General features: G+C 38.1%; 1 protein-coding gene across 25 annotated transcripts in view; it reads right to left on the reverse strand.

The window, feature by feature from the left end:
- The window catches only part of LARP1B (La ribonucleoprotein 1B), a 91,983-nt gene that overhangs the window by 45,226 nt on the left and 19,550 nt on the right, over positions 1-27,207 (reverse strand). For 23 of the 25 annotated variants that reach the window (XR_009453049.1, XR_009453042.1, XR_009453044.1 and 20 more), the window contains 6 exons: positions 24,473-24,616; positions 23,837-24,002; positions 19,224-19,368; positions 9,762-9,936; positions 4,495-4,667; positions 2,435-2,800 (listed from right to left, as the gene is read on the reverse strand). Coding sequence is in view for 17 of the 25 variants with exons in the window: in XM_059698055.1 (XP_059554038.1) it covers positions 2,435-2,800; positions 4,495-4,667; positions 9,762-9,936; positions 19,224-19,368; positions 23,837-24,002; positions 24,473-24,616 (1,169 nt within the window). In the remaining 8 variants the exon portion in view is untranslated. Of the gene's footprint in view, positions 1-2,434; positions 2,801-4,494; positions 4,668-7,636; positions 9,160-9,761; positions 9,937-19,223; positions 19,369-23,836; positions 24,003-24,472; positions 24,617-27,207 lie in introns of those variants that run through there. The other 2 variants (XM_059698056.1, XM_059698068.1) reach the window with 2 other exon arrangements.

Consider the following 27,207-nt stretch of genomic DNA (forward strand, 5'->3'; position numbering starts at 1 on the left):
TTATAAAAACAAACTTCCTCTCTCACTGCAGGACAGAGAAAACTGGCTCTATGTCACTGACAAGCTACCATACCCTGAGGCAGGGTCTCCAAAAAGGCAGTGGCTAGAGAAGGGGATGAAAACACTGATGGAAATTCCAGGAAGAAAAGAAATGAAGACAAGGAAAGCACACTTCTTATTGGTGATATGAAACTCCATGGACAGCCAGTCCCCACTATTCAACCACTAGGTGGCTGGCTTTTCTCTTTCCTACATTATAATTATACTAGAGGCCCGGTGCACAAAAATTTGTGCACTCGGGGTTGGGAGAGGAGGTCCCTCAGCCTGGCCTGTGCCCTCTCACAGTCTGGGACCCATCAGGAGATAAGGACCTGCTGGTTTAGGCCTGTTCCCGGGTGGCAGAGGGCAGGCCTAATCCTAGGTGTAAACCCTGGTCGGGCTCAGAGCAGGGCCCAATGGGGAGTTGGGGCCCTGCCTCCTGTCATGCACAGAGCAGGGCGGATTGGGAGGTTGCGATGCCACCCTCAGTCACGCTCAGGGTAGAGCCGATTGGGGGGTTGGGGCACCACCCCCTGTCACACTCAAGGCAGGGTCCATAGGGAGGTTGCAGCGCCACTCCTGTCATGCACAGAGCAGGGCCGATCAGAGGGTTGGGGCTCCGCACCCTGTCACACTGATCCCGGTGCTGGGAGGCCTCGCTGCTCTGCTGATCCCAGGGCCAGGACGCCTCTCGGCTCCCCTGATCCCTGGCCCAGAGGCCTCTCTGCTCCGCTGATCACCGGGGCCGGGAGGCCTCTCTGCTCCGCTGATCGCGGGGCCGGGAGGCCTCTCGGCTCCGCTGATCACCGGGGCCGGGAGGCCTCTCGGCTCCGCTGATCACCGGGGCCGGGAGGCCTCTCGACTCTGCTGATCCCAGGCCCTGAGGCCTCTCTGCCCTGCTGCTTCAGGGCTGTTTGGCTTCGCTCTGCTTGGAGCCTGAGTATGCAAATTAACCGCCATCTTTTAGCTTCTATAATTGAAACATTGTATCTTTTGGAGTTGTTGCTTCAGGAGCTCAGAGCCTCGCAGCTGCGGGGATCCTTGACTTTCTCCATCGCTGGGGCAACCAAGCCTCCTATTCTCAGCTGCCTGGCTGCCAGCCGCCATCTTGGCTGACAGTTAATTTGCATATCTCGCTGATTAGCCAATGAAAAAGGTATCGGTTGTACGCCAATTACCATTTTTCTCTTTTATTAGTATAGGATAACTTTCCCCTCATTATCCTACACTCAAAACAAATACTTAACTTTGGCGGGGGGTGGGGGGTTGGGGGGTTCTGACCAATTTAATGGCAGAATAGATTCCTTTTAATAACGACCTATCCCATTAAAGTTCATACAAAAAATGCAGGTGGCCAGTTAACTATACTGGCAATCTCATATTTTACCTTAATAATTGAGATAGGTATCAGAATAATATAAAGAAGATAAAAATGAAATGAAATAAAATTAAATTAAAAGGAACAAGGTTTCAATAGCATCCCTAGCACCACAGTAATGACGAGAATGAAAAACAATCAGCCACTTTAATCTTCTACATTTGTCCACAATCAGTTCTACTATCACAGAGAATGCATCATAGATTAAGGTACAGGAGTCAACAAAAGTAACCCAGCTCAGAAGCCCCACTCATATAGCTGTGGTGACCAAAGCCAGGTGAGGAATGAGCATGTAAACTAAGACTGTCCTTAACTTCAGGTTTTATTCCTTATGAGAAAGGGCCTTATTATTTTCACCTAAAAAAAGCAAGGATTTTAGTCAGAGTGCTAATATTTTCTTTGTAATTTAACTATTTATTACACTGTAATTTTTTTCAGTGATCACATTGAGCCCCAAGCTTTGCTTTATTTTTTTGGTTTTAATAATTATTTATTGTTGAAAGTATTACATATGTCCCTTTTCCCCACCTTAACCCCCTCCAGCCCGCCCCTGCCTCCCATCTTCACCACCCTATTGTCTGTGTCCATGGGTTATGCATATATGCATATAAGGTCTTTGGTTGATTACCTCCCACCCACCTACCCTCCAAGATTCCGCACTCTGTTCCATGCTTCCATGTCTCTGGATCCACTCCACACATCAGCTTATTTTGTTACTTAGATTCCACATATGAGCGAGATCATGTGATTGTCTTTCTCTGACTTATTTCAGAGTGCTAATATTTTCTTTGTAATTTAAGTATTCATTTCACTTGTAATTTTAATAAGATATTATTTCTCAGTTTGTGATTATCAGATATATTTCTTGGAAATTTTCAAATTAAATATAATTTCTTTAAATTTTTCTAAAATAAAGACCCATAAAATAAAATAAAATTTAAAATTTAGGAAAATATAAGCAACAACACACTGTCAAGCCATAGTATCAGCAGAAAGATGTTGGCCAGAAGCAATTACCTTTATGGCTGTGTGTGTGTTTTCATTTTCTTCCATCCACAGATCCTGTTCATAGTAATATAAGCCATCGTTGATAACTTTAGCAAGTTCAGATGTAATTTTTGCCTGAGACATGTGGTTGCTTGTTCGATCTCCTCCAGGATGTTTTCTCATGTAAGGTGGTGTCTGAGTTACAATCAAAATCTTGTTTAAATCCTGGTCATCAATTTCATAATCGGAATCATTATCAGACCAATCGGTAAATGTGTTTTTTCGTTCTTCTACTTGTTCCATCTCTTCATCAAATAAGAAATCAAGTTCTTCTTGTTCTTGTTCATCTGGAGGATAGAGTTGAATTGATGCATCTTCAGGTAGAGATGCTGATTCCTAAAAGAAGAAATTGGCATTTTATACAAAAACTTTTCTATCATTTTAAACAAATGACATAAGCAAATTGAAAGATAAGCCATTATTTTTAGAAGAAATGTTTAAATGTGGAGATTTTAAATATGGAGAGAAAATGTGGCTCTTAGTATAAATATGATAAATTTTTGTCAGTGAGTCAAGGACACTACTCTCCCTCTTAGGTTTGCTATGACAAATATAAAAAATAATCAGGATCTGTAGAAAATCATGTTTGGAAAAGCTTTGTTAGGTTTTTCAAACACCCCCAAGGAAAAATAAAACAAACTCTTTTAATATTTAAATGTGCTACATTTAACTACTATTGCAAATTAAAAAGTTATCTTAGATCAGGATTTCTCAAACTTAGCACAAGTAGGATGTTTAGCAGCTTCCCTGGCCTCCACTCACAAGGTGCAGTACTCCCCCAGTTGTAACCACCAAAAATGCCTCCAGATAACTGCCAAATGCCCTCTGGTGAGGCAAAATATCAATACCTCCAGGTCCATCAGAGGAGAACCACTCATAAATCCTGCATGTTTCCTTTCTTCATGCTTTGATCTTAGGGATAAAGAGCGCTGTTCATAATAACCTTCAATATCATAGCTTTTTTATCCTTTTTACATCTGTGCCCAATTATTTTTAGTGAGCTTTTCCTTATAAAACTTATTTCCACTATTCGAATCATTTGAGTGGCAGTGTTTACAAGTTCATTTTTAGTAAACTTTTTCAAGATAACTGCACATTCACATAGTTATAAAAAACAGAGATCTCAATATTCTTTATCCAGTTCCCCCCAATCTTGCAAAACTATAGTACAATATCAGAAACAAGGTACACACTGACGTAACCTATCAATCTTATTCAGATTCCCCCAGTATTGTGTTTGTGGTTTAGATCAGAGCAATTTTTATCACCTTTGAAAGTTCGTGCATCCAGCCACCAAAAATACAGTTCTACCACAGGGATCTCTCCTATTGTTTCCTAACCACACCCTCCTCATTCCCATCAAGAAATCAATTATCTTCCCCTTTCCTATTGTACATCACCAAAACATAAAAAATTCTGATATTATCCTTTACAAGTACTTATTTGTATAAGAACTTTAAAAATAATTTACAAGGTTACAAATAATATAACAAGGTTATAAAATTAAAAATTTAGATTGTTGCCGAAACCGGTTTGGCTCAGTGGATAGAGCGTCGGCCTGCGGACTGAAGGGTCCCAGGTTCGATTCCGGTCAGGGGCATGTACCTGGGTTGCGGGCATATCCCCAGTGGGAGATATGCAGGAGGCAGCTGATCGATGTTTCTCTCTCATCGATGTTTCTAACTCTCTGTCTCTCTCCCTTCCTCTCTGTAAAAAATCAATAAAATACATTTAAAAAAAAATTTAGATTGTTAAAAATATAATCTATATTGTCAGCTTTTAAAAAATGGAAGTATTCAAATTTAAATTAGTCACAAGTAAAAAAGCCAAATCTTATTCAGAAAAGATAAATTTTAAAAGCTGACGCCACATAACGTATTTTCAGCTAACGAGTAACCCACAAGTTTTTACTGAAGGCCATGGTCCCAATTTTTAAATTTATAAAAATGTTTCCTAATTTTATATATATATATCTCTGACAAACACTTCATTAAAATTTGTCACAGTTCACTTGGTTTATAACAACTTACATTCAATTTCATTGGGGATGAACGATGTCTCTTTTTTTCTTCTATCCAAGGTTCTGAGTCCAAGTCAGGCAAACTGGTAGACAAAACTCTAGTCATTGCTTGGAGATTACTTGTTTCAGTACTTTTCTTTGTGTTCAGTGGACTTCCAATTCTTGGAGAATTGGGGGCAGACTCTAAAATTTTAAGTTAGTTCAGTAGTTAAAATAATAGTTTTATTACTTATAAAACATTTCATTTTTTTCCTTGGGCTTGATTTTTTTCACAAAGCATGATAAATTAATCTCAATTATAACCTTTTCAATGATTTTCAAACCTGAAGAGTTTGTAAGATGTATTCAAGTGAAACCAATGAATAATAAGTGCAATGTCACCAACGCTTACAAAGTCCAAATTCATTAAAACTTCTCCAGAGTATCAATGAAAGTCACTAATTATGACAGCATACCTATTTGGGAATCAATTCTCTGTAAAATCTTATATTAAAATCTATTAATCATAATGAAATTAATAAATCCTAAAGCTATTAAGCCAGTTAAACTAAATACTTATTTTATTGTGGGCAAAAATCAGTCCTACATTGTTCTGCTAGGTTTTATACTAATATAGCCATCACTCCTACACTTTTCACATTTCCTTTGATTGACAAGGTTTACCTAAATGCAGTGTGCCTACTTAACTCATACTGAATAAAGAGTAGAATGTCATATCATTAAAGTGCACTGCCCTGGCAATAACACTTAAACACTTTATAACTCTATTGAAATTAAAAATGCCTTTCTCCACACTATCTTTCTTTTTTTTAATCAAAGTATACTCGTAAGTAAAATCCAAACTGAGTCCTTCATAAATTCCTTTTCTAAAAGTTAAAGACTATTTAAGTTATAATGCAATATAAACTTGCTTTGGACAAAAAGTGTCTTAAAAACAAATTTATACTGCAGAATTCGAAGCATCATTATTTACCCCTCAAAAGCTAATTCCTTAGAAATTTTGAAAAGTTGAATATATTACATAGGGAAAACTGATTTAAATGAACAATTTTCATTTTATTTGCTAAATTAAAATGCAAAGGCACATTTCAGGAATCTGAGTTTGAGAAGAATATTCCAAGATTTTAATTTCATCTACTACATACTACAGTAAGTTTATCTTTTTGATGGACACATACAGCTAGTTCCAGGAACCAACCATTAGATTACTATATTGCTTTAAAGATATGTTTTATATTTTTAAAGTGCTCTAAATTGCACTGTCCAATAGCAGCCACTAGCCGTATAAAATTATTGAGCACTTGAAAGATGACTAGTCCTAAAATGTGCTTAGGATAAGTATAAACACACACCAGATTTCAAAGACATGGTACAAAAAAAACCCCAAAAAAACAGATCCATAATTTTTATGCTAATGCTATATTTAGCTATATTAAATTGTGGGGGGGGGTTCCTTCATTTTAGAGGACATTTATTAAAGCTGGGGGTGTGAAACAAGAAATGGCTAGGGATATGAGCCTGGACTGGTCTGCTTTGCCTCACTAAAGTCAGACAAAAGAGGGCTTTGGAGACATAGATACATTAATCGAATCCAGGACCTTTCAGTCCACAGGCTAACACACTATCCAGAGCCAACCCGGCTAAGGCTGGCAAATATATTTCTATTGAATATTGATGCTAACTTCCTTAATTAATAGTATATAGGTGATCACGTGAGCCACAAAAGTAGTATGAGAGAAATACTAGTTTCGGGCTGTCCATATTATTCAAGTTATAGAGAACCCTATTTCTAATATTATGAATCATCTACGTTCATGGAGTTAATAAAGCTTTAAAACTAGACACAAAACCACCCTAGAATGTGTGTGAGAATTAAGGAACTTAGCATTATGCCCCCCTATTAGGAAAATCAGTTGCTATAATTTTTTAGCATAGATATTTAATCTTTAAACAACTACTTATACTTATTACATAATCATCTCTAAATGTTCAAGCTTGAATGTTTCTACCATGAAGTCAAGTGTTTTACTATATTAACAGCACATGTGCTTATAAATTAAATGACATTAAAATACCAAAGAAATTGGGTAGGACAAGAAAAATTTACCTTTTAAAGGGTGTTTACCTTATAATTAAGCTATACATATGCTTTGTGTGATTGTTTTCTTTTACAATGAAAAGATGTCAAACTATATGTGTGAAAATTTTAAAGGTTAATAGTAAAGCACTAATCTTCCAAGACCAAATGAATTTGAATATGGCTTGGATTACTTGACACTAAACTTAGACAAAAAATTAAATGCATACTTTGACATTTATGGTTTCTAGTTTGTAAGAACTCAATAGAAAAAAAAAAGTATTGTTGCAGTTTTCAGTAATTAAAAATTGTCCATATAACTCTGGATAAATCACCATATACAGAGTGGGACAAAAACAGGTTTATAGTTGTGAGTTTATCTTTATTACATTATTTTATTATTTTCCATATGAACAACTCTAACCATACTTTTGCCCCACTGTATATATTCCATATTTACCTGTCACAACTCTTTTAAAAGATTTCTTTTTATTGATTTCAGAAAGAGAGGGATAGAAACAATGATGAGAATCATTGATCGGCTGCCTCCTGCACACTTCCTACTGGGGATCAAGCCTGCAGTCCAGGCATGTGCCCTGACAGGGAATAAAACCTTTACCTCCTGGCTCATAGGTTCACACTCAACCATTGAGCACAAGGCCAGGCTGTCATGACTTTTTTTTATCCACCCTGAATCACAGCAGTAATTACATAGATTGCTTTAAAAATGATAACATGCTTTATGTGTGGCACATTCAAGAATACTTCTGCAGATCAACTTTTCAAAAAAATCCCACAGCTTAGCAATCATTAAGGAAAATCTTATATATAGTTTTAGGGCCAAATAGAAACAAACAAACAAAAAACAACACAAGATTGTCAGATACCTGACCTCTCAATTTTGGTGAATGAAATTCTCTTACTATTGATAGCACAATACCATATCCATAGAACTGCAAAACCTAAATTTCAGAACACCTTACCATTCCCATAATCAACCTTTTCTGGTGCATTAAGGTCCTCTGTTCAGCACAAAGGTCAATCCATGTTAGACAATTCAAGCTCCATAGAGGAAAAAATAGAAATTTTGATTTTTTAGTGAAAAGGACCAAAAATGTTTAATATTTTACCACACAAATCCCTTAGAAAACATATTATCATGGGTTATGTTTTTGAAAGTTAATGTCTTCTCATTTGAGTAAAAAGGATATAGGTAAAAGTTTCACTATTTTTCTTTATGCATGGGTACAGATAAACACAATCTAAATTTCCTATCCTTTATTCCCATTTCAAATTTTTGATGCAGTACTCTAGACTGAATTTAGGAAACTAAGGCTTTCTTATCAAAGGAGAACTGTTAAGGCCAGAAATCTGGGCAGTCACAGGAAAAGACTGAATTTACACGATTATTCCTATGATTTAAAGTGAATCAGCATAACTCAAAACATATTCCATCTTTCTATAATACCTTCATTATCCATCTGGTCTCTGATGTATAATGTAAATAACCTACATTTTTTAACATTTTAAATGTACATTGACTTGTTTCAGGCGGTATATGTGTGCATGTAAATGAGTATATTAAAAAAACACAAAAATTTACAAGACATTGTGATTTTATTCCTGTAATTTTATTAATAATGCATAAATCGCTTATGGACAGGCATCACCAACTTGACTAACCTATCTTAGCTATTCTGTGGAAGAAGTGTTTTCTATTTTATCTAACTCAACTAATGCCTGTTCATGAGCAGGTTAAAAATGTCATCTTGGACCCCACATTTACACAATATATTAATCTAACTTATACAGACAGCATATCTTTATTTTAAAAACCTTAAAAATGCTTCTTCAAATTTAAAACACTTGCCCAAGTTGCGTTCTAGGTTTAGAGACACAGAGGGCTGACAATCAAAGAAACAATAAATAAAATTATCTGTGAGACTGTCCATCAGTGCTTTTTTGATGGCAGGTGCCTCACACTAGTGTATAAAAAATAAATTTTAAAGAGCGAAAAAAATACTTTCATTTCTTAAATTTCTTATCCCTTAGTGTCCACATTAATAAATCTTAAAGTCCATGTAAAATATGACAACATGTGAGATACAGTACACTATAAAAGAGGGGCAAATTAAATAGCAAAGGACCTAACAATCTGGGAAATGCCACTCAAGCCTCTCTATTTCTACTTTATTGATCTGGACACAAGTACATAAGTCTAAAAGGAAAAGACAGAATCTTGTAATATTTCCAGAATGAAAATTAACTTTCCCACCGTGAATAAAAAGTAGCACATGCAGCCCAGGTTATTTACACACAAATGGGCAGCTCCTATAAAAACAACAGCAGTCCTCTGGTCTGTCTCTCATCATCATCATCATCATCATCAAATAGGTGTTTATCTCCACTGTAGTGTTGACCCAACGTCCTCCACAAGGAGTTGGGAGTAGACATTCTTGCAAAGAAGTAACTCTGGTCGCTTTCATTTCTGCAGCACGATTTGTTCCAACATTTATAATGATATTTCAGTGAGTCACCTATTCCTCTGCATATTCCGATCAAATGACATCCAAGAGCATCAGAAGATCATCACCCTGACTGAAAAAAGTTTAAGCACACATATTTTTTCCCAAGAGGGAATGTCTTAAAAATGATCCAGGAAAAAAATCTTAACATTAAAGCAGTTTTTGGAAATTCTAAGTACCACCAATTCTTTAATCAATAATTATAATAACTTCATAAGAGAACCCCAATTATGCATTAGAATATAGGTAGGTCATCTCATCTTTTCAAGACAAGATTGGAAGTACAAGATTGCTAAGAAAATTAAATAAAGTCTTCCCCACTCTTGGGTATAAGACTTAGATACTAGAATCCTACTGGATTATTCCAAGTTTACAAGAGGAAAACTGCCACAATATATCTATAATCATTTAGCAAAATTCAGAGAAGATAAGTACAAACTCCACACGACAAAGTACACAAATAATTTAAGATAGAGCAGAGCTTCATTCATAATTCTTAAAACCCTATTTAATTTATAGCTCGTGTGGGACACAATTATGAGTATAATTTAGAGCATCAAAGTCATTTAGTTATCTTTAATTTTCATACTAAAGCTAAATAAGCTTTAAAAAGATAGGCAAATTGCATCAAAAAGCCCAGAGTTATGCTGTTTGCTGTAGAAGAAAAGCTATTACCTGCATGTGAATAAAAGGCTTGGCCTGGTACAAACTCTGGGCAGTCAATCAGTTGAGAGAAGTCTGTTTGTGGCACTCTACGTGGAGGAGGGCCCGGAATTGGCCATTTTTCTGGTTCTATCTTTTTTCTCATTTTCTCATCCACAATTTCCACTTCTGTGCTATCTTTCAGTGCCTAGAAATAGGAATTTTGATTAAAGAACTTTCTTTCAAAAATTTTAATTGTACATCCTTACTTCCAATAACCTAAAAATTACTCCAATTTCATAGGTGAGGACACTGAAGTTCAAAGAAATAAAGTACAGCAATCCCCCTCCATCTGCAGTTTCACTTTCTGCAGTTTTAGTTACTTATGGTCCAAAATAGTAAAAGAAAAATTCCAGAAATAAACAATACATAAACTTTAAATTACACACTGTGTCCTGAGTAGCATGATGAAATCAAACACTGGAAGTGAATTTTCCCTTTGTCCAGCATAAGCACCCTATTAGTTACTTAGTAGCTATCTGCTACTAGTAGCTGTTACAGTATCACAGTGCTTATGGTATGTCATCTTTACTTTCTTTAATAATGGCCCCAAAAGCCGGGACCGGTTTGGCTCAGTGGATGGAGCGTCGGCCTGCGGACTGAGGGGTCCCAGGTTCGATTCCAGTCGGGGGCGTGTGCCTGGGTTGCGGGCACATCCCCAGTGGGAGATGTGCGGGAGGCAGCTGATCGATGTTTCTCTCTCATCGATGTTTCTGACTCTCTCTCCCCCTTCCTCTCTGTAAAAAATCAATAAAATATATTTTTTTAAAAAAATAATAATGGCCCCAAAGCACAAGAGTAGTGATGCTGGCAATTCAAATATACCAAAGAGAAACCACATAAAGTGCTTCCTTTAAGTGAAAAGGTATGTATGAATATGAAAAAATTTAGCACATGCAATACATATGGTTCTGTACTTTCTGCAGTTTCAGGCATCTGCTGCAGTTATTGGATCATATCCCCAGAAAAAAAGGGGGAGATTACAGTAACTTGATAAAGGGCACAGATTTTTTTCATATATATATATATATATATATATATATATATATATATATATATATATATATATTTTATTGGCTTCAGAGAGGGAGAGAGAGAGAGAAACATCAACGATGAGAGAGAATCACTGATTGGCTGCCTCCTGCATGCCCTCTACTGGGGACAGAGCCCATAACCTGGGCATGTGCCCTTGACCGGAATCAAAACTGGGACCCTTCAGTCCACAAGTCGACCCTCTATCCACTGAGCCAAACCAGATAGGGCAAAAGGGGCACAGATTTATTATTCTATATAATAAGAGATGAATATGCTAATTATCCATTACACTGTAACATCACGACCAAATCTACAACTGGTGGAGACCTACAGGAGGGCGTGACAGCGAGCAAATCATGCACGGATTTGTGCACAGGACTACTAGTGAGTTAATAACAGGACTCAAATCTATATATATAAAAGCCTAACCCACCAAGCCACAGGTAGACCAGGCGCTATGACCTTCAACGCAGTCCCTGCCCCCTGGTGGCCAGTGCGCTCTCACAGCCAACCTCCCCTGACCCCTCCCCCGCCCCCTCCCCCAACCCCCTCCCACCCCCAGCCAACCTCCCTCCGCCCTGATCGGACCCCCCACCCCCACCCTGTGCACGAATTCGTGCACTGGGCCCCTAGTCATTTATAAGTCTTAGCAACTAGGCTTTGGGGTTTCTCGAAAATAAATATGCTGTAATTTAAGAATAATATAAAACTAAAACAAAATTTCTTCAAAATAATTGATCAGAATTTTAACTAAAATTCAAAGGTATTCACCTTTTAGAAATAAAGAAAAATACAAATATGATAGAAAAATTCAACATATGTACTTATTAACTTTAAAAATTTCAAGTTACGTTTTAGTTAAAGAACACATATGTTTCACTTTAAGAATCTTATATTTGTATGCCTATAATAATAATACAGTACTTACTTCAAGTTCTATTTTTCATAACTAGACATTACTTTAAAATTAGTATTAAAAATTGTTTAAAAACAAACTTTTGATGGGAATCAGAATACTCACTGAAAGAGGAGTCTGAAATATGAAAGGAAATAAGAATACTATAGTAAAGGGTTTGAGTTGGTGATATATCTATTTTTCTAACATAAACTTTCCTACTTTTGTCCACTGAACACTTTATAAGCAATGACATCCCAGTAGCAAACCAGTATCCCCAGTATCCAGATCTGGCAACATGGATAAATTTTAAAAACTACAAATAAAAGAGTCAGGAGACAGAAGAACTCCATTTATACAACAACAGGCAGAGTCAATCAATTTATGTTTTTTTTTTTTTTTAAATATATTTTATTGATTTTTCACAGACAGAAAGGGAGAGAGATAGAGAGTCAGAAACATCGATGAGAGAGAAACATCGATCAGCCGCCTCCTGCACATCTCCTACTGGGGATGTGCCCGCAACTCAGGTACATGCCCTTGACCGGAATCGAACCTGGGACCCTTCAGTCCGCAGGCCGACGCTCCATCCACTGAGCCAAACCAGTTTCGGCAATCAATTTATGTTAATAGAATAAAACATTATTTTTGGGAAATAGGAGAGGAAGATGACTGCCAACGGGAAGGCAGACTACAAGATAGTGTGTGAATGAGGGAATGAAAGGAGAGTGTGTGGACGTATGGGGAATGTATATTTGTGGATGAGGGACAGCTATACTCTAAGGTACTGTTGGGTACTGCCTGACCGGGCAGCCTCCACTGCTGCTAAAATGTCTCTCGGAACGAACGGCTCTGCCGCATAGACCGTGCCATCTTGAAGGAGAGAGTGGCTGTTATTGGAAACCTATACATCCCGGGACTATACAACCACAACACCCAGGGACCAGCTGCGAACCCAGAACACCGGATCTCAAGCAGCGCAAATATGCGGACTCGGATGAGCTCTGCTCCTTCTCACGGGAAGGTCAGATTTCGCCTAGGGAAAAGTGAAGTCTGCAATCCAGGCTGGAGAAACCCACACAATGGGATCTGGAGGTTTGGGGGAAGTCTGAGCCCCAAAAAATCCACAGCCATGCAGCCGTGGGCAAACTACGGCCCGCGGGCCGGATCCGGCCCGTTTGAAATGAATAAAACTAAAAAAAAAAAAAGACCGTACCCTTTTATGTAATGATGTTTACTTTGAATTTATATTAGTTCAGACAAACACTCCATCCATGTTTTTGTTCTGGCCCTCCGGTCCAGTTTAAGAACCCATTGTCGCCCTCGAATCAAAAAGTTTACCCACCCCTGGAGTGTGATCCGTGAATGTGGAAGGGGATCCGCAGGGCTACTGGCAGATGGGAACTCTAAAAAGCAACCCATAGCTGGACTGGGCGCAAAAAGGCAGCCTGAAATTTTGCCAGTGTGCTGGCTGTTTAGTGCCAGGAGAAAAAAGACGTGCACAGATATGTTCACAGAGTTGCATGCAGTGCAGGAGAGTAAAAGTCGCAAGTTCGCGCACTTACTCTGGCTCTTTTTTTCTCTTTAAATCCTTGCTTTTGGTTACTTAGCCCAGTACATAGGATCACACAGTTGGGGACACTCTAAGAGACTGAAGGGGAAAGTTGTTTTGTGGAACCTGGGTATCAGAGTGGGGAATAATTATCAGAGAACCAGCTCTGGGGCAGTCCATTCTCCCAAACCAGTATTAAGTGCGACAGGAAAAACAAAATCTAAATACTGGCTAGAGAGGATTTATAGCCCCAGAGGTCAATCCAGAAACACTGCCACCCAGGGGTTGAATCACAAATTGACTCTTGTGTAAATATAAATAAAGGAGTCTAAGAAACAAAGTAATACTGCCTGCTTGAAAATCAGGACTGTGGCTTACAACACAGAGGAGCAGTGGAACGCAGAGAACTTCAATACTGTCCTGACTACCTGACAGAAAACAGGCATGTCAAACAAAACAGTAGAGGAAGTGAATGACCTTCACTACTGCACATTTTTATTTTTTCATCTTTTATTTAGGAAACTATATATTTTTTATTTTTTCCTCACTTGATTTTACCTTTTTAATTATACTTTTATTTTTAATCAGTATTATTACTAGTACTATTTTACTTTTTAAGTGTCATTTTATTTTCTCTTTATTTTGGGATTAGTGTTCTACATTGTATTTTCATTTTTCCTATAGCATCATTTTACTCTATCTCAACTTCACCTGTATACCAACACTCTCTTCCTCACTTTTCTCCTTTTATTGTCCTGTTTCTCTCACCCTATTCCTGCTTTAGATTTTCCCTATTCCTTTTTTTTACCCTGTTAAAAATTCACCCTACTTATATATCTAATTTCCGATCCCTGGCTGTAAGTCCATACATACCTCTATTCTCTTTCTTCACTATCCAAATTTTTTTCTCTTCCCTTTTTTTTGTTTTTGTTGTGTGGTGTGTTTTTTTTGTCCTGTTTTTTTTTGTTTGTTTTAAGTTTTTTTCTTTTATTTTGTTATACCTTGCTTTCTCTGTCCTATTGTTGTTTGCTTGATTGTTGATTAGATTGGGTTTTCTGTGTGCTTGTTTCCCTTTTTGTTTTTTGCTGTTTTCCCTCTCCTCGTTTGTTATTAGTTGTTGTTTGTAGTTTGCATTCATCTCTGGGTGTTTGTTGTTTGCATTTCTTGGGATTAGTGGTTGTTCTATTGGAGTTTTCTCCTCACATAGTTTTTCCCGCTGTCTTTTTTATTATCTTTCTTTTCTCTCTTATTTTGTTTCCTTTTCTCAATATCATTTTTGCACTTCTTTAATTTATTATTCATTTTTAGAATTATTAGTATCGTGAATACATTTGTGTTCAGCGCCTTCTGTGTTGTGCCTTGTTGTGTTGTATTTTGTGCCTTTAAATCAACACAGGAGAGAGAGAGAGTGCTACATAACTGGATACCCAGAGAAGAGAGATAATAGGAAGACAAAGAAGCCTGCATATGAAAGAAGGCATCACCAGAAAAGGAAGTAAACAAAATGGAGGCAAGCAATATGTCAGAGAAAGAATTCAGAGAAATGGTCATAAGGTGGCTGAAAAGAATGGAAGACAAATTCCACAATATGTGTAAGAACCAAGAGGAAATGAAGAAGAACCAAGAAGAAATGAAAAATGACATCACTGCTTTAAAGAACTCAATGGAAAGCATCAACAGTAGACAAGAAGAAGCAGACTACCACATCAGTGAGCTAGAAGACAAGGTAGGAAAAAATACACAAGCAGAGCACCATCTAGAGAAAAAACTTAAAAAACAGGAGGAGAGCCTAAGGCAGTGGTTCTCAACTTTCCTAATGCCGCAACCCTTTAATACAGTTCCTCATGCTGTGGTGACCCACAATCATAAAATTATTTTCGTTGCTACTTCATAACTGTAATTTTGCTAATTATGAATAATAATGTAAATATCTGATATGCAGGATGTATTTTCATTGTTACAAATTGAACATAATTAAAGCATAGTGAGTGATTAATCACAAAAACAATATGTAATTGTATATGTGTTTTCCGAGGGTCATAGGCGACCCCTGTGAAAGGGTTGTTCGACCCCCAAAGGAGTCGTAACACACAGGTTGAGAACCGCTGGCGTAAGGGAACTTTGGGACAACATGAAACGAAACAACATCCGCATAATAGGGGTGCCAGAAGGAGAGGAAACTAATCAAGGAATAGAAAACCTCACGGGGCCAAAGAGCCTCATGTGGCTCCCGAGCCACAGTTTGCAGATCACTGTCCTAGAGAAATGCAAATCAAAACAACAATGCAGTACCATCTCACACCTGTCAGAATGGCTATCATCAACAAACAAAAAGTGCTGCAGAGGATGTGGAGAAAAAGGAACCCTTCTGCATTGCTGGTGGGAATGCAGACTGGTGCAGCCACTATGGAAGACAGTATGGAGTTTCCCCCAAAAGTTAAAAATGGATCTACCATTTGACCCAGTAATACCACTTCTAGGAATATATCCCAAGAAAACAGAAACACCAATCAGAAAGGATATATGCATCCCTATGTTCATAGCAGCATAATTTACAATAGCGAAGATTTGGAAACAGCCTAAATGCTCATCAGCAGATGAGTGGATTAGAAAATTATGGTACATCTACACAATGGAATACTACACTGCTATAAAAAGAAGGAATTCTTACCATTTGCAGCAGCGTGGATGGAACTGGACAGCATTATGCTAAGTGAAATAAGCCAGGCAGTGAAAGAAAAATACCACATGATCTCACTCATTTATGGATAATAAAGAACATTATAACCTGATGAACAAAAAGATAGATACAGAGGCAGAGAAGCATTGAACAGACTGTCAAATTACAGTGGGAAGGCTGGGGAGTGTTCGAGGGGGAAGTAAGAGATCAACCAAAGGACTTGTATGCATGTATATAAGCATAACCAATGGACAGAAGACACTGGGGGGGTGGGTTGAGGGTATGTGCCAGGGGGAGGGGAAGCCGGGGTAAGGTCAATGGGGAAAAAAGGAGACATATATACTACTATTTGTAATACTTTAAAAAATAAAATAAAATTTAAAAAATATAAAAAAGTAGTTTGGTTTGGGATAGGAGAGGTGGGGGATAGTGACTAGAAAGGGTCACTGAGGAAGTCTTTAGAGTACTAGATACCAGATTATATCTTACTAGAGGTCTGGTGCACAAAAATTTGTGCACTCGGGGGGAAGGGAGAGGTCCCTCAGCCCGGCTTGTGGCCTCTCACAGTCTGGGACCCCTCGGGGGATGACCACCTGCTGGCTGAGGCCCGCTCCCCGGGGGATTGGGCCTAAGCTGGCAATCAGACATCTCTCTGGCAGCCTGGCAGCCCTCAGGAGATGTCCATTTGCCAGTGGGGAGCAGACCTAAGCTGCAGTTGGACATCCTTAGCACTGCTGAGGAGGCAGGAGAGGCTCCCACCACCACTGCTGTACTGGCAGCCATCAGCCTGGCTTGTGGCTGAGCAGAGCTCTCCCATGTGGGAGCGCACTGACCACCAGGGGGCAGCTCCTGCATTGAGCGTCTCCCCCCTGGTGGTCAGTGTCATAGTGACCAGTCATTCCCAGTCTTTCTGCTGTTAGGGTCAGTTTGCATATTATCCTTTTACTATATAGGATAGAGGCCTGGTGCATGGTTGGGGGCTGGCTGGTTTGCCCTGAAGGGTGTCCCGGATCATGGTGGGGGTCCCGCTTGGGTGCCTAGCCAGCCTGGGTGAGGGGCGGTTTGCAGCTGGTCACACCCCCTTCAGGATGGGGGTCCCCACTGGGGGCCTGGCCAGTCTGGGTGAGAGGCTGATGGCTGTTTTCAGGCTGGCCACACCCTCTTTAGGGTGGGGGTCCCCCCTGGGGTGCCTGGCCAGTCTGGGTAAGGGGCTGAGGGCCGTTTTCAGGCTGGCCAGCGACTGAAGCTCCCAGCCTCTCCTTTTTTTCTTTTCTTTTTTATTCTGGGATTTATTTACCTTCTATAATTGAAACTTTGCTGCTGTCACTGCAACTGAGAGCCAGCTTCTGCTTGCTCCAGCTCTGAGGCCACGGCTTGCTGAAAGCAGGTATCTGGGGTTTGTTTAGCTTCTATAATTGAAACTTTGTTGCTTTCGGAGCACAGCAGGTGGGGAACCTTGGCTTCCCCCATCACTGGAGCAAGCAAGCCTCCTACTCGCTTCAGCTGCGTGGCTGCCGGCCGCCATCTTGGTTGGGTTAATTTGCATATTGTGCTGATTAGCCAATGGGAGGTGTAGCTAAGGTATGGTCAATTAACCATGTTTGTCTATTATTAGATAGGATTTGGACAGGGCTTATGCAATTTTCAAAACTCAAACTGAAAACCCAAGATCTCTGCATTTTACAGTATATTTATACCTGAATTAAAAAAAACCTAGCCCTAGCTGGTTTGGCTCAGTAGATGAAGGGTCCTGAGTTTGATTCCAGTCAAAGGCACATGCCTGGGTTGTGGGTTTGAGCCCCAGTAGGGGATGTGCAGGAGGCAGCCAACAATGATTCTCTCATCATTGATGTTTCTATCTCTCTCTTCCTCTTCCTTCCTCTCTGAAAGAAAAAAAAGCAAAAATCCTACTCAAAATTCATGAGTTTAAGTTTTTCAAAATAATATTTTGGAAAAGACTCCCAATAGTGTTACCTAGAACATGCAACAAGTCAAATTCTCAACACTGGTAGTTTTCACTGGTTCAACACTTTATGCATGTGTAAAGATCCAGACATAAGAGAGCAGAACATATGTAATGGGAAAATGTTCACCAGTATCTTCAAAAGCTAAGCATTTATTTCCTGTTACCCATCAGTTTCACAGGAAAATAAGTACAGGTGTCATCCAAAAAATATGTGCACTGATATTCACAACAGTATATCACTCAAACTCAAAAGAACTCAAATGTCTATCAACAAAAGCATGAAAATATTTGAGTTACACAAAAATAGAAACACAACTGCTACACACTAACAATGGATAAACTAACAGAAATAATGATGAGCAAATATCAGATATAAAATAATACACAGAACTGATTATGTGAAGTTTAAAAGACAGGTGACGGAGGGCTCTGAAAGCAATTTCCTTTGAGTAGAGCAGTGGTACTGACTAGGATGGGGCACAAGGGAGGTCCTAGAATGCTGAAAATGTTCCATTTCTTAACCTAGGTGAAAGTTACACAGGTCTATACACAGAGAAAGTAATTTGTAATGTTATGATTTCTAATATACACCGTATAAATTATGCCTGTTGAAAAGGGAAAAAATTAAAGAAAAAAACCTGGGGAGATGAATGCTTTTACAAAACATGCTGTGTTTGAAAAGGGGCAATATAACAGTGTATGTAGTCTAGTATGAACTATCTTAGGAGGAATACACAAAAAAGAAGTAACATGACTGTCACCAAGAAAGTTAGTTTAACTAGTTTACTACTGGTGAAAGGTGAGGAGAAGGAAAGTTTGTGCTTTGAATCTTGAATCATACGGAATTTATTCCCTATTGGGGGAAAAATTAATTCAGTAAGAAAATAAAGAGAACAGAAAGTGGAACAAGAACAAAATCAAGCAATCACAATCATCAATATTTACCCACTAGAAAGGAAAACATGTCCACACAAAAATTTAATAAATGGAAATACACACTAAAACTGGAAGAAGACTGGGGCCAAAAAAGCCAGTAATGTTCAAGTTTGAAGGATCAGTTTAAATACAGGAGGAAACATCACTAGTAATTATTTAAGTGGTTTCCAAGGTTAGAAATTTATTTGAGCTTGATAAAATGGAAAAAAAGCCATGAGATTAATCCAAAGCCTCAGACTACTACAGATTGTTTTGGGGTTTTTTTTCCCCTCATAAAAACTATAATAGAATTTATTTTTTAGAGCAGTTTTAGGTTTGCAACATAAACAAAAATGCAGGCTGTTTTATCTGTTTTGCGAATGTATAATTACCTCTAAAATGAGATTAAGGTTTGTAGTGAGAGCCTGAACACGGTGGAAACCAGCAATCAGGGAAATAGGCAAGAAACCTTGCTCATCCATCTTTCTCCTAAGAAAGAAGTCCCGTTCCAAATTTTCTATACTGAAGTAATATTCACTAAAAAGAGAAACAATAAAATAAATATCAATTTCATCCATTTGTTCAATAGCAAATAAAAATATCTATTGCTTATAGTATCAGCTTCTAAAAACCTATTGTAACTTATTAATAGCATTATACAGATTGAATACAACACAGAGTAAATATAAGAAATGATAGTACTTATATGTGGAATCTAAAGAACAACATAAATGAACAAACAAAACAGAAACAGACTCATAGATACAGAGAATAGGCTGGTGGTTGCCAGAGGAGAAGTCAGCTTGGGGAGTTGGCAAAAGAGGTGAAAGGACTGAGTTGTTAGTACAGATTGGTAGTTATAAAACTGGAAGTGATGGGGATATAAAAGTACAGCATAGGAAATATAGTGGATAATATTGTAATAACTAGAGACCCAGTGCATGAAATTCGTGCACTTGGGGGGGGGGAGGGGTTCCCTCAGCCCACCCAGTGTCCTCCTGCATCCGGGAGCCCTAGGGGGATGTGCATGTCATAACGACTGGTGGACCAGTAAACTGTCTTCCCCCTGGTGGTCAGTGCATGTCATAGCGTGTGGTTGAGCAGCCTTAGCATATCATTAGCATATTACGCTTTGATTGGTTGAACGGACTACCGGACACTTAGCATATTAGGCTTTTATTATATAAGATTGAAAATGGTGCCAGTTGGGTATGGGCCATATCAGGGAAACACTAGGTAAAGTATATGACTGTTTAACCACTATAATGTACACCTGAAACTAATATTGCATGTAATTGAAAAAAACAAAACACCAAAATCCTACCAAGTTAATAATGAGCAGAAAAATTTTTAGAATACTAGTTATCTTCCAAAAAAGTAACAGTAATTCTAAAACTAATAGTACAATAAAACTAATTTTTACACTTAGATCACCTTAATTACAAAGAATTAACCACAATTTAAAAGTTCAATAACTGATTTTTAAAATGAGTAACTTAGGTGAAAATTTTCTATACAAAGCTATTTGTATTTGCTTTGTTTAAACACCAAGTAACAAAAGCTAAACACATGTCAACATACTACCTTCCAACTTTTCCCCATCACTGAGAAGAATGGTATATGGGAAGTATTCTTTGTCAAGTTTACAGAGCACATTACAGTTTGTTCTGTTTTCTAAACTGACAGGGTACTGACATTGTTTCAATACTTCTGAACCCTAGTAATCAAGTACACTGTTTAGTGAAAAACTTAGTAAATACATGGGCTCAGGCACACACACAATTATATATTTAAATAATGCAAGATCTCCCCCTTTCTTTGATGGGGAGATAAATACTATAAATGACATTAAGAACAGCAAATAACTAAACAAAGAATTCTTATGACATCAGGAGGTACATGGGGGGGTGGGGGGGACAAAAAAAGCTTAAACACCTTAATCTTTCCTAGGAAACTATAGAGAGAAATATGAGTGAACAAACTGTATAATCAATAACTACAAGTTCCAGGATACAAATATGAAGAATATATTTAACAAGGCACTTGAGAAACACATGTTTAAATTATACCTTCTGTATAGAAAAATAAGAAATCTAAAGAGACAGATCAAGAGAATAAATGGGGGGAAATGTAGAATTCAAAAGAAATACATGACATCAATAATGATATGGTCAGCAGCTTAATTCTATACTGTTCCCAAATAGAGAGAAAGTTTGCAAAGTTGGGTGCTCATACATTTGGGTGTAAGGTTGGGTGACTAAGATACACTTGAAGTATTTAAGTCAAATTCTACCTGTGAAGAAAAAAAAATCACCTATAAATGAAAACTGACTTTGACCTACTTTTCACTGGAGGAAAAAATACCTTATTTTAGAAATGTAAATATCCAAGTTGTTTCTTTATACTCATATTTATCCAATTACAACAATGCAAAGCTCCCTTGCATCAGGGAAATACTACTGACATTTCAGCAACATTAGTAAATACTTTATTCTTCAACAGTGAAAAATAATCTAAGTCTTAAAAAAAATTAACATTCTGATTTTTGTTATACTTCAAAGGCCCTTTCACAGTGCCTGAACAGCCGTGGGCAAACTACGGCCAGCGGGCTGGATTCGCCTCATTTGAAATGAATAAAACTAAAAAAAAAAAAAAAAAGACCGTACCCTTTTATGTAATGATGTTTACTTTGAACTTATATTAGTTCACACAAACACTCCATCCATACTTTTGCTCCAGCCCTCCGGTCCAGTTTAAGAACCCATTGTGGCCCTCGAGTCAAAAAGTTTGCCCACCCCTGGCCTGGAATGTGATGAGCACAAATATATGTTCTTAAATTCTAAATCATTTAAGGCATTTTATTTACTCAGAAGTTAAAATTGTTCTTTAGTGAAAACGTCTCTGAATCATTAAGATGCCTTTTACTCTAGTACTTGTGAAATTCATAAATCACCCTAGTATCTATAACATATTTTTTTGAAACTTCGTATAAACATACTCATAATCTATATCTTAATGCCAAGGACTGTCCCAGCTAGAAATAACAAAAATCTTGAATTTTCAATATTTTGACATAAAAAAAGTATACATCTTCAGTTAAAATGATTTTAAAAACTCCATAAAAGGCTCAGCCTCTTCAAAATTCATTCAGCATAATTTTCCACGAGTAAAAGTTTTTCAGTAACTTCTTAAAGAGAAAAATGTAAACCTTAATCAATGTGCCTACTATGTATGAAAAACCTCAAAGATACAAAGTCCACTGCTAGGTCTCAGAAGGGATCTGGGAAAAAGAGTTACAAAAATATAAGAATAGTAGTTTGAAGTTGGCAGCCACATGCCAAACACTGTCTGTCCATAAGAAGTGTTTGCATTAACTGTAAATAAAGAAGCAAGACCAAAATAAACAAGCTGCTTCATATTGTAAGTCAATCAAATCAACATCTAGATGATGCTGCTGCTGAAGAAATTATTTTCTAGCCGTGACTAGTTTGGCTCAGTGGATAGAGCGTTGGCCTGCGGACTGAAAGGTCCCAGGTTCGATTCCAGTCAAGGGCATGTACCTTGGTTGCGGGCACATCCCCGTGGGAGGTGTGCAGGAGGCAGCTGATCGATGTTTCTCTCTCATCGATGTTTCTAACTCTCTATTCCTCTCCCTTCCTCTCTGTAAAAAATCAATAAAATATATTTTTTTTAAAAAGAAATTATTTTCTAGTGAGAGAGTAGGGTCCATTTTCTTTCTTATATATAAATAGATGTTTTTAACATGCTTGTGCCCTTTCAAAAACAGCTTTTTGCATTCACCTTGTAAGGTTACAAAAATTAAAATTTCAGCAAATTGGTGAAGCAAATCAGTTGGAAACATTTTTTTTCCCACCACTATATTAACACTATGTAAATATGCAAACATCCTATACTACACTAATATGAAGAGCTATTTTTTTTCTTAAAGATAACAGAACTGCCGAAACCGGTTTGGCTCAGTGGATAGAGCATCGGCCTGTGGACTGAAAGGTCCCGGGTTCGATTCCGGTCAAGGGCATGTACCTGGGTTGCGGGCACATCCCCAGTGGGGGATGTGCAGGAGGCAGCTGATCGATGTTTCTCTCTCATCGATGTTTCTAACTCTCTATCTCTCTCCCTTCCTCTCTGTAAAAACTCAATAAAATATATATTAAAAAAGACATTTAAAAAAAAAAGATAACAGAACAAACTAATGTTCTCTTAACCGATTTCAGTATTCAGAAAGCAACTATTATGAGAACTAGATAGAGTAAGAAATCTCAACTAAAAATAATGTAGCCCTCATTTAATGTGTCAAAGAATGAAAACTTAAAAGTTAAAACAGAAACTTAAAACTCTGAAGTCAATTGCTAAGAAAGTTTCAAGACAATGTTTTTGTAAAGTATATAGTTGTCTAACCACGGTGCTGTATACCTGAAATAACAAAGTAACAATGAATGTAAAATGTAACTGCAAAATTTGTAAATAATCCAAACTTCTTGCTCATTTAGAATATATAGTTTTCTATTATATTTAATTGCTCATAATTATGCCATGATATTATAAGTAATATCCTTTAAGCAAATACCTAAACAGTAGACAAAGCAATATCATAAATAACATGAACCAAATATAAATTTTTAAAAATACTTATTTTACCAACATATCCTAAAAAAGAAAAGAGAATACAGCCCTGACTGATATATAGCTCAGTAGGTTGGGTATCATCCCATGTACCAAAGGGCTGCCAGTTTAATTGCCAGTCAGGACACATGCCCAGTTGCCTGTTTGATCCCTCCTGGTACAGGGTATAAAAGAGGCAGCCAATGGATGTTTTTCACATACATGTTTTTCTCTCCCTCCTGCCCCCAACCCACCCCCCGCTTTTCCTAAAATCAATAAAAACATTTTTTAAAAATCACAATACAAAATGCTATCAATGATGTTAACTTTTGATATTGCAACAAACTTTATCATTACATCTACTTACAACTTATCAACTTACATTTGGCGCTTAATATACTCTTTGAGCAATGCTTCTTCCACAGGATATACCTGTACACCAGTACCATCATCATAGTAATACATCATACTGGTATTAAGTTCTGTTTGAAATGGTTGATCAGTCCTTTCGCCATGTTCTCGATAAGCATATGAATAATCAAAGTTCACTTGATGAGAAGAAGAAAAAAGGTGGTCACAAACTTTTTTAAAAAACAGAAAAAGTTACTATAAAGAAAAATTCAAAATACAGTACTTCAAGGGATAAAAAATTAAATCATTTATATTATCAGACAAGTAAATTAGTTACATATGAGATAGGGGGAAAACTAAGGCTGAAGGCTTACACACATTTTTCAGTTTATCTAATAAAATAAAAAAAAGACCTAGCCAGTGTGGCTCAGTGGATAGAGTGTCAGCCTGCAGAATGAAAGGTCCCAGGTTCGATTCCAGTCAAGGGCACATGCCTGGGTTTTGGGCTCGATCACCAGTAAGGGGCGTGCAGGAAGCAGCCAATCAACAATTCTCTCTCATCATTGATGTTTCTATCTCTCTCCCTCTTCCTTCCTCTCTGAAATCAATAAAAATATATTAAAAAAAAAAAAACCACACACACACAAAAAAAAAAATCATGCCATACATCGAGAATTTCCTCTGCCTCGGCCTCTTCCCCGTCCTCGGCCTCTTCCTCGGCCTCTTGAGGAACCTCGGATATTACCACCTTCACTTCTCACACTGGAAACTTCATCTTGATCATCTCTCTTTTCTCTATCACGTCTCCAACCTTTTTGAAATAAAAATAGTTTTATATATTCCAATTTGCAGCTATGAATAACATGATTATCTTTATGAAAACCTGGTAACCACTTCTCTTCACTTTGTATCTAGTTATTTAGTAACCAGGTAATCAATCTTCAGATAGATACAAACTTAAGAGATCCCATAGAAATTTTTCAAAATGTCTCTGGCAGCCCTAACTGGTTTGGCTCAGTAATAGAAAGGATCAAGGGTTCTATTACAGTCAAGGGGATGTACCTTGTTTGCAGGCCCATCCCCAATAGGGGGTGTGCAGGAGGCAGCTGATCAATGTTTCTCTCTCATCGATGTTTCTAACTCTCTTTCCCTCTCCCTTCCTCTCTGTAAAAAATCAATAATATATATATTTTTTAAAATGTCTTTGGCATAAAGGGAGCCCACAAAAGTACTGACATATAAAAAAGAAAATTCTAGCCCTAGCCAGTTTGGCTCAGTGGATAGAGCGTCAGCCTGCGGACTCAAGGGTCCCAGGTTCAATTCTGGTCGAGGGCATGTGCCTTGGTTGCGGGCACATCCCCAGAAGGGAGTGTACAGGAGGCAGCTGATTGATGTTTCTCTCTCATCGATGTTTCTAACTCTCTATCCCTCTCCCTTCCTCTCTGTAAAAAAATCAATAAAATGTATTTTTAAAAAAAGAAATTCTAGTAAGTAAAAATAACATACTAAAAAAATACTTATTTTCACAAAATGTTTAAGGAAAGGGTGTTTCTATTTAAGAAAAAGATGTTTCTCTTATTCATTTTTTAAAATTTAAATCCTTTATTGTTTAAAGTATTACATAGGTCTTCTTTCTCCCCCACTGACCTCTCCCCAGCCACTCCCACCCCCCAAAAGGCGTTTCTTTTAAAGAAAAAATAAATAAAACCACAAAACATACTGGGAGTAGATATCTGCAAAACAGTACACAAATTATAATCAGAATATACAGAAGTCATACAAAGGTCTTATACACAAACGTGCACACACTGGAACTCATAGGGAAATAGCTAGAAGACAGGTAGGGCAAACTAAGAAATGCAAATAATAAATATAGAAAATGGTTCTTAGCCTCATTGGCTGTGAGAGATGCAAATGAAGACAATGAAAGAGCATTTCATCTGCTCCACTCAGACAAACATTTCAAGGTCCTGCCAATATCAATTGTGAACCAAGATAGTAAAGACAGAGTATCTGTATACTGCTAGTGAGAGAAAAAATAGACACATCCTCTTTAAAATATTGGAATAATTACACACACACACACTAGAGGCCTGGTGCATGAAAATTCATGCACTGGGGGTGGAGGGGTCCCTCAGCCCAGCCTGCCCCCTCTCACAGTCCGGGAGCCCTTGGGTGATGTCCTACTGATGGCTTAGGCCCGCTCCCCTCTGCGGGAGGCGACCAGGCTGGCCCCACCCCCTGCCCACTGGTGGGTAAGGGATGATCTGGGGCCAGGCCAGCTGGGGGAGAGGCTGTGGAAGGTTGAGGCACAGCAGTTCGCACCCCATCCAGCCTCTGTGGAAGCATGGCACCAGGACTGGCCCAGCGCCACTGCCTCTCCCATGATGCCTCTGCGAAAGGGGCCGTAAGTGCTGGAACTGCCTGTGCTGCCACCTCTCCTGTACCGCCGGCCCTCAGCCCTCAGTCCTCGCAGCTGCTGCAGCTTTTGACTGGAAGGACATCCAGTCTATCTGGTCTAATTAGCATATTACCCTTTTATTAGTGTGTGTGTGTGTGTGTGTGTGTGTGTAGATAGATAGATGATAGATAGATAGATAGATAGATAGATAGATAGATAGATAGATAGATAGATATGCTATAGATCAGGGTTTTCAAACTTGACAATATAGACATTGTGAGCCAGATAACTCTATAATGTGCAGGGCTGTCCTGCAGTACGGTATGATGTTTACCATCATCCATGGCCTCCACCTACGTGCCAGTAGCACACACTCATCTCCTAACACTCCCCACCTCCAGCTATGAAAACCACTGTTATCATCAGTCAATATCAAATGTCCCCTTGGGAGGAAAAAAAATCACTCCCATTGAGAATCACTGACCTAGACTCTGCAAATTCTTCCCAATAATAGTATTCTCCAAATATTTCTGCCTAAACCACAGTAAGCCTTTTTTTTTCATCCTCACCTAAGGACTTCATTTGAAAGAGAGAGGATATATAGAGAGAAAGGGGGGAGGGGAGAGAGAAAAAGAAACATCCGTTGGTTACCTCCCATGTGTGCCCTGACTGGGGAATGAACCTGCAATTTATAACAGTAGCATAACTGGGAATCAAACCGGCAACCTTTTTGGTGTATGGAATGATGCTCCAAGCAACTGAGCAACCTAGCCAGAGCCAAAGTAAGCCTATTTTATGTTATACTGTAGTATACAAGCAAAACATTTTTGTAATTTAAACACAAATGTCATAATAAATTTACTATGTGAAGTCTCCCAGTCTATCAATTTTCTTTACATATTTGATCATGACCCAATACACCAATTTTATAATGCATCTTATGGGTTGCAGTCTAAAGAAATTACTCTAGAGAACCTCCTATATACACTTACTGGAAAACA

This window comes from Myotis daubentonii, chromosome 5 (genome assembly GCF_963259705.1).
Source record: "Myotis daubentonii chromosome 5, mMyoDau2.1, whole genome shotgun sequence".
Lineage (NCBI taxonomy): Eukaryota > Metazoa > Chordata > Mammalia > Chiroptera > Vespertilionidae > Myotis > Myotis daubentonii.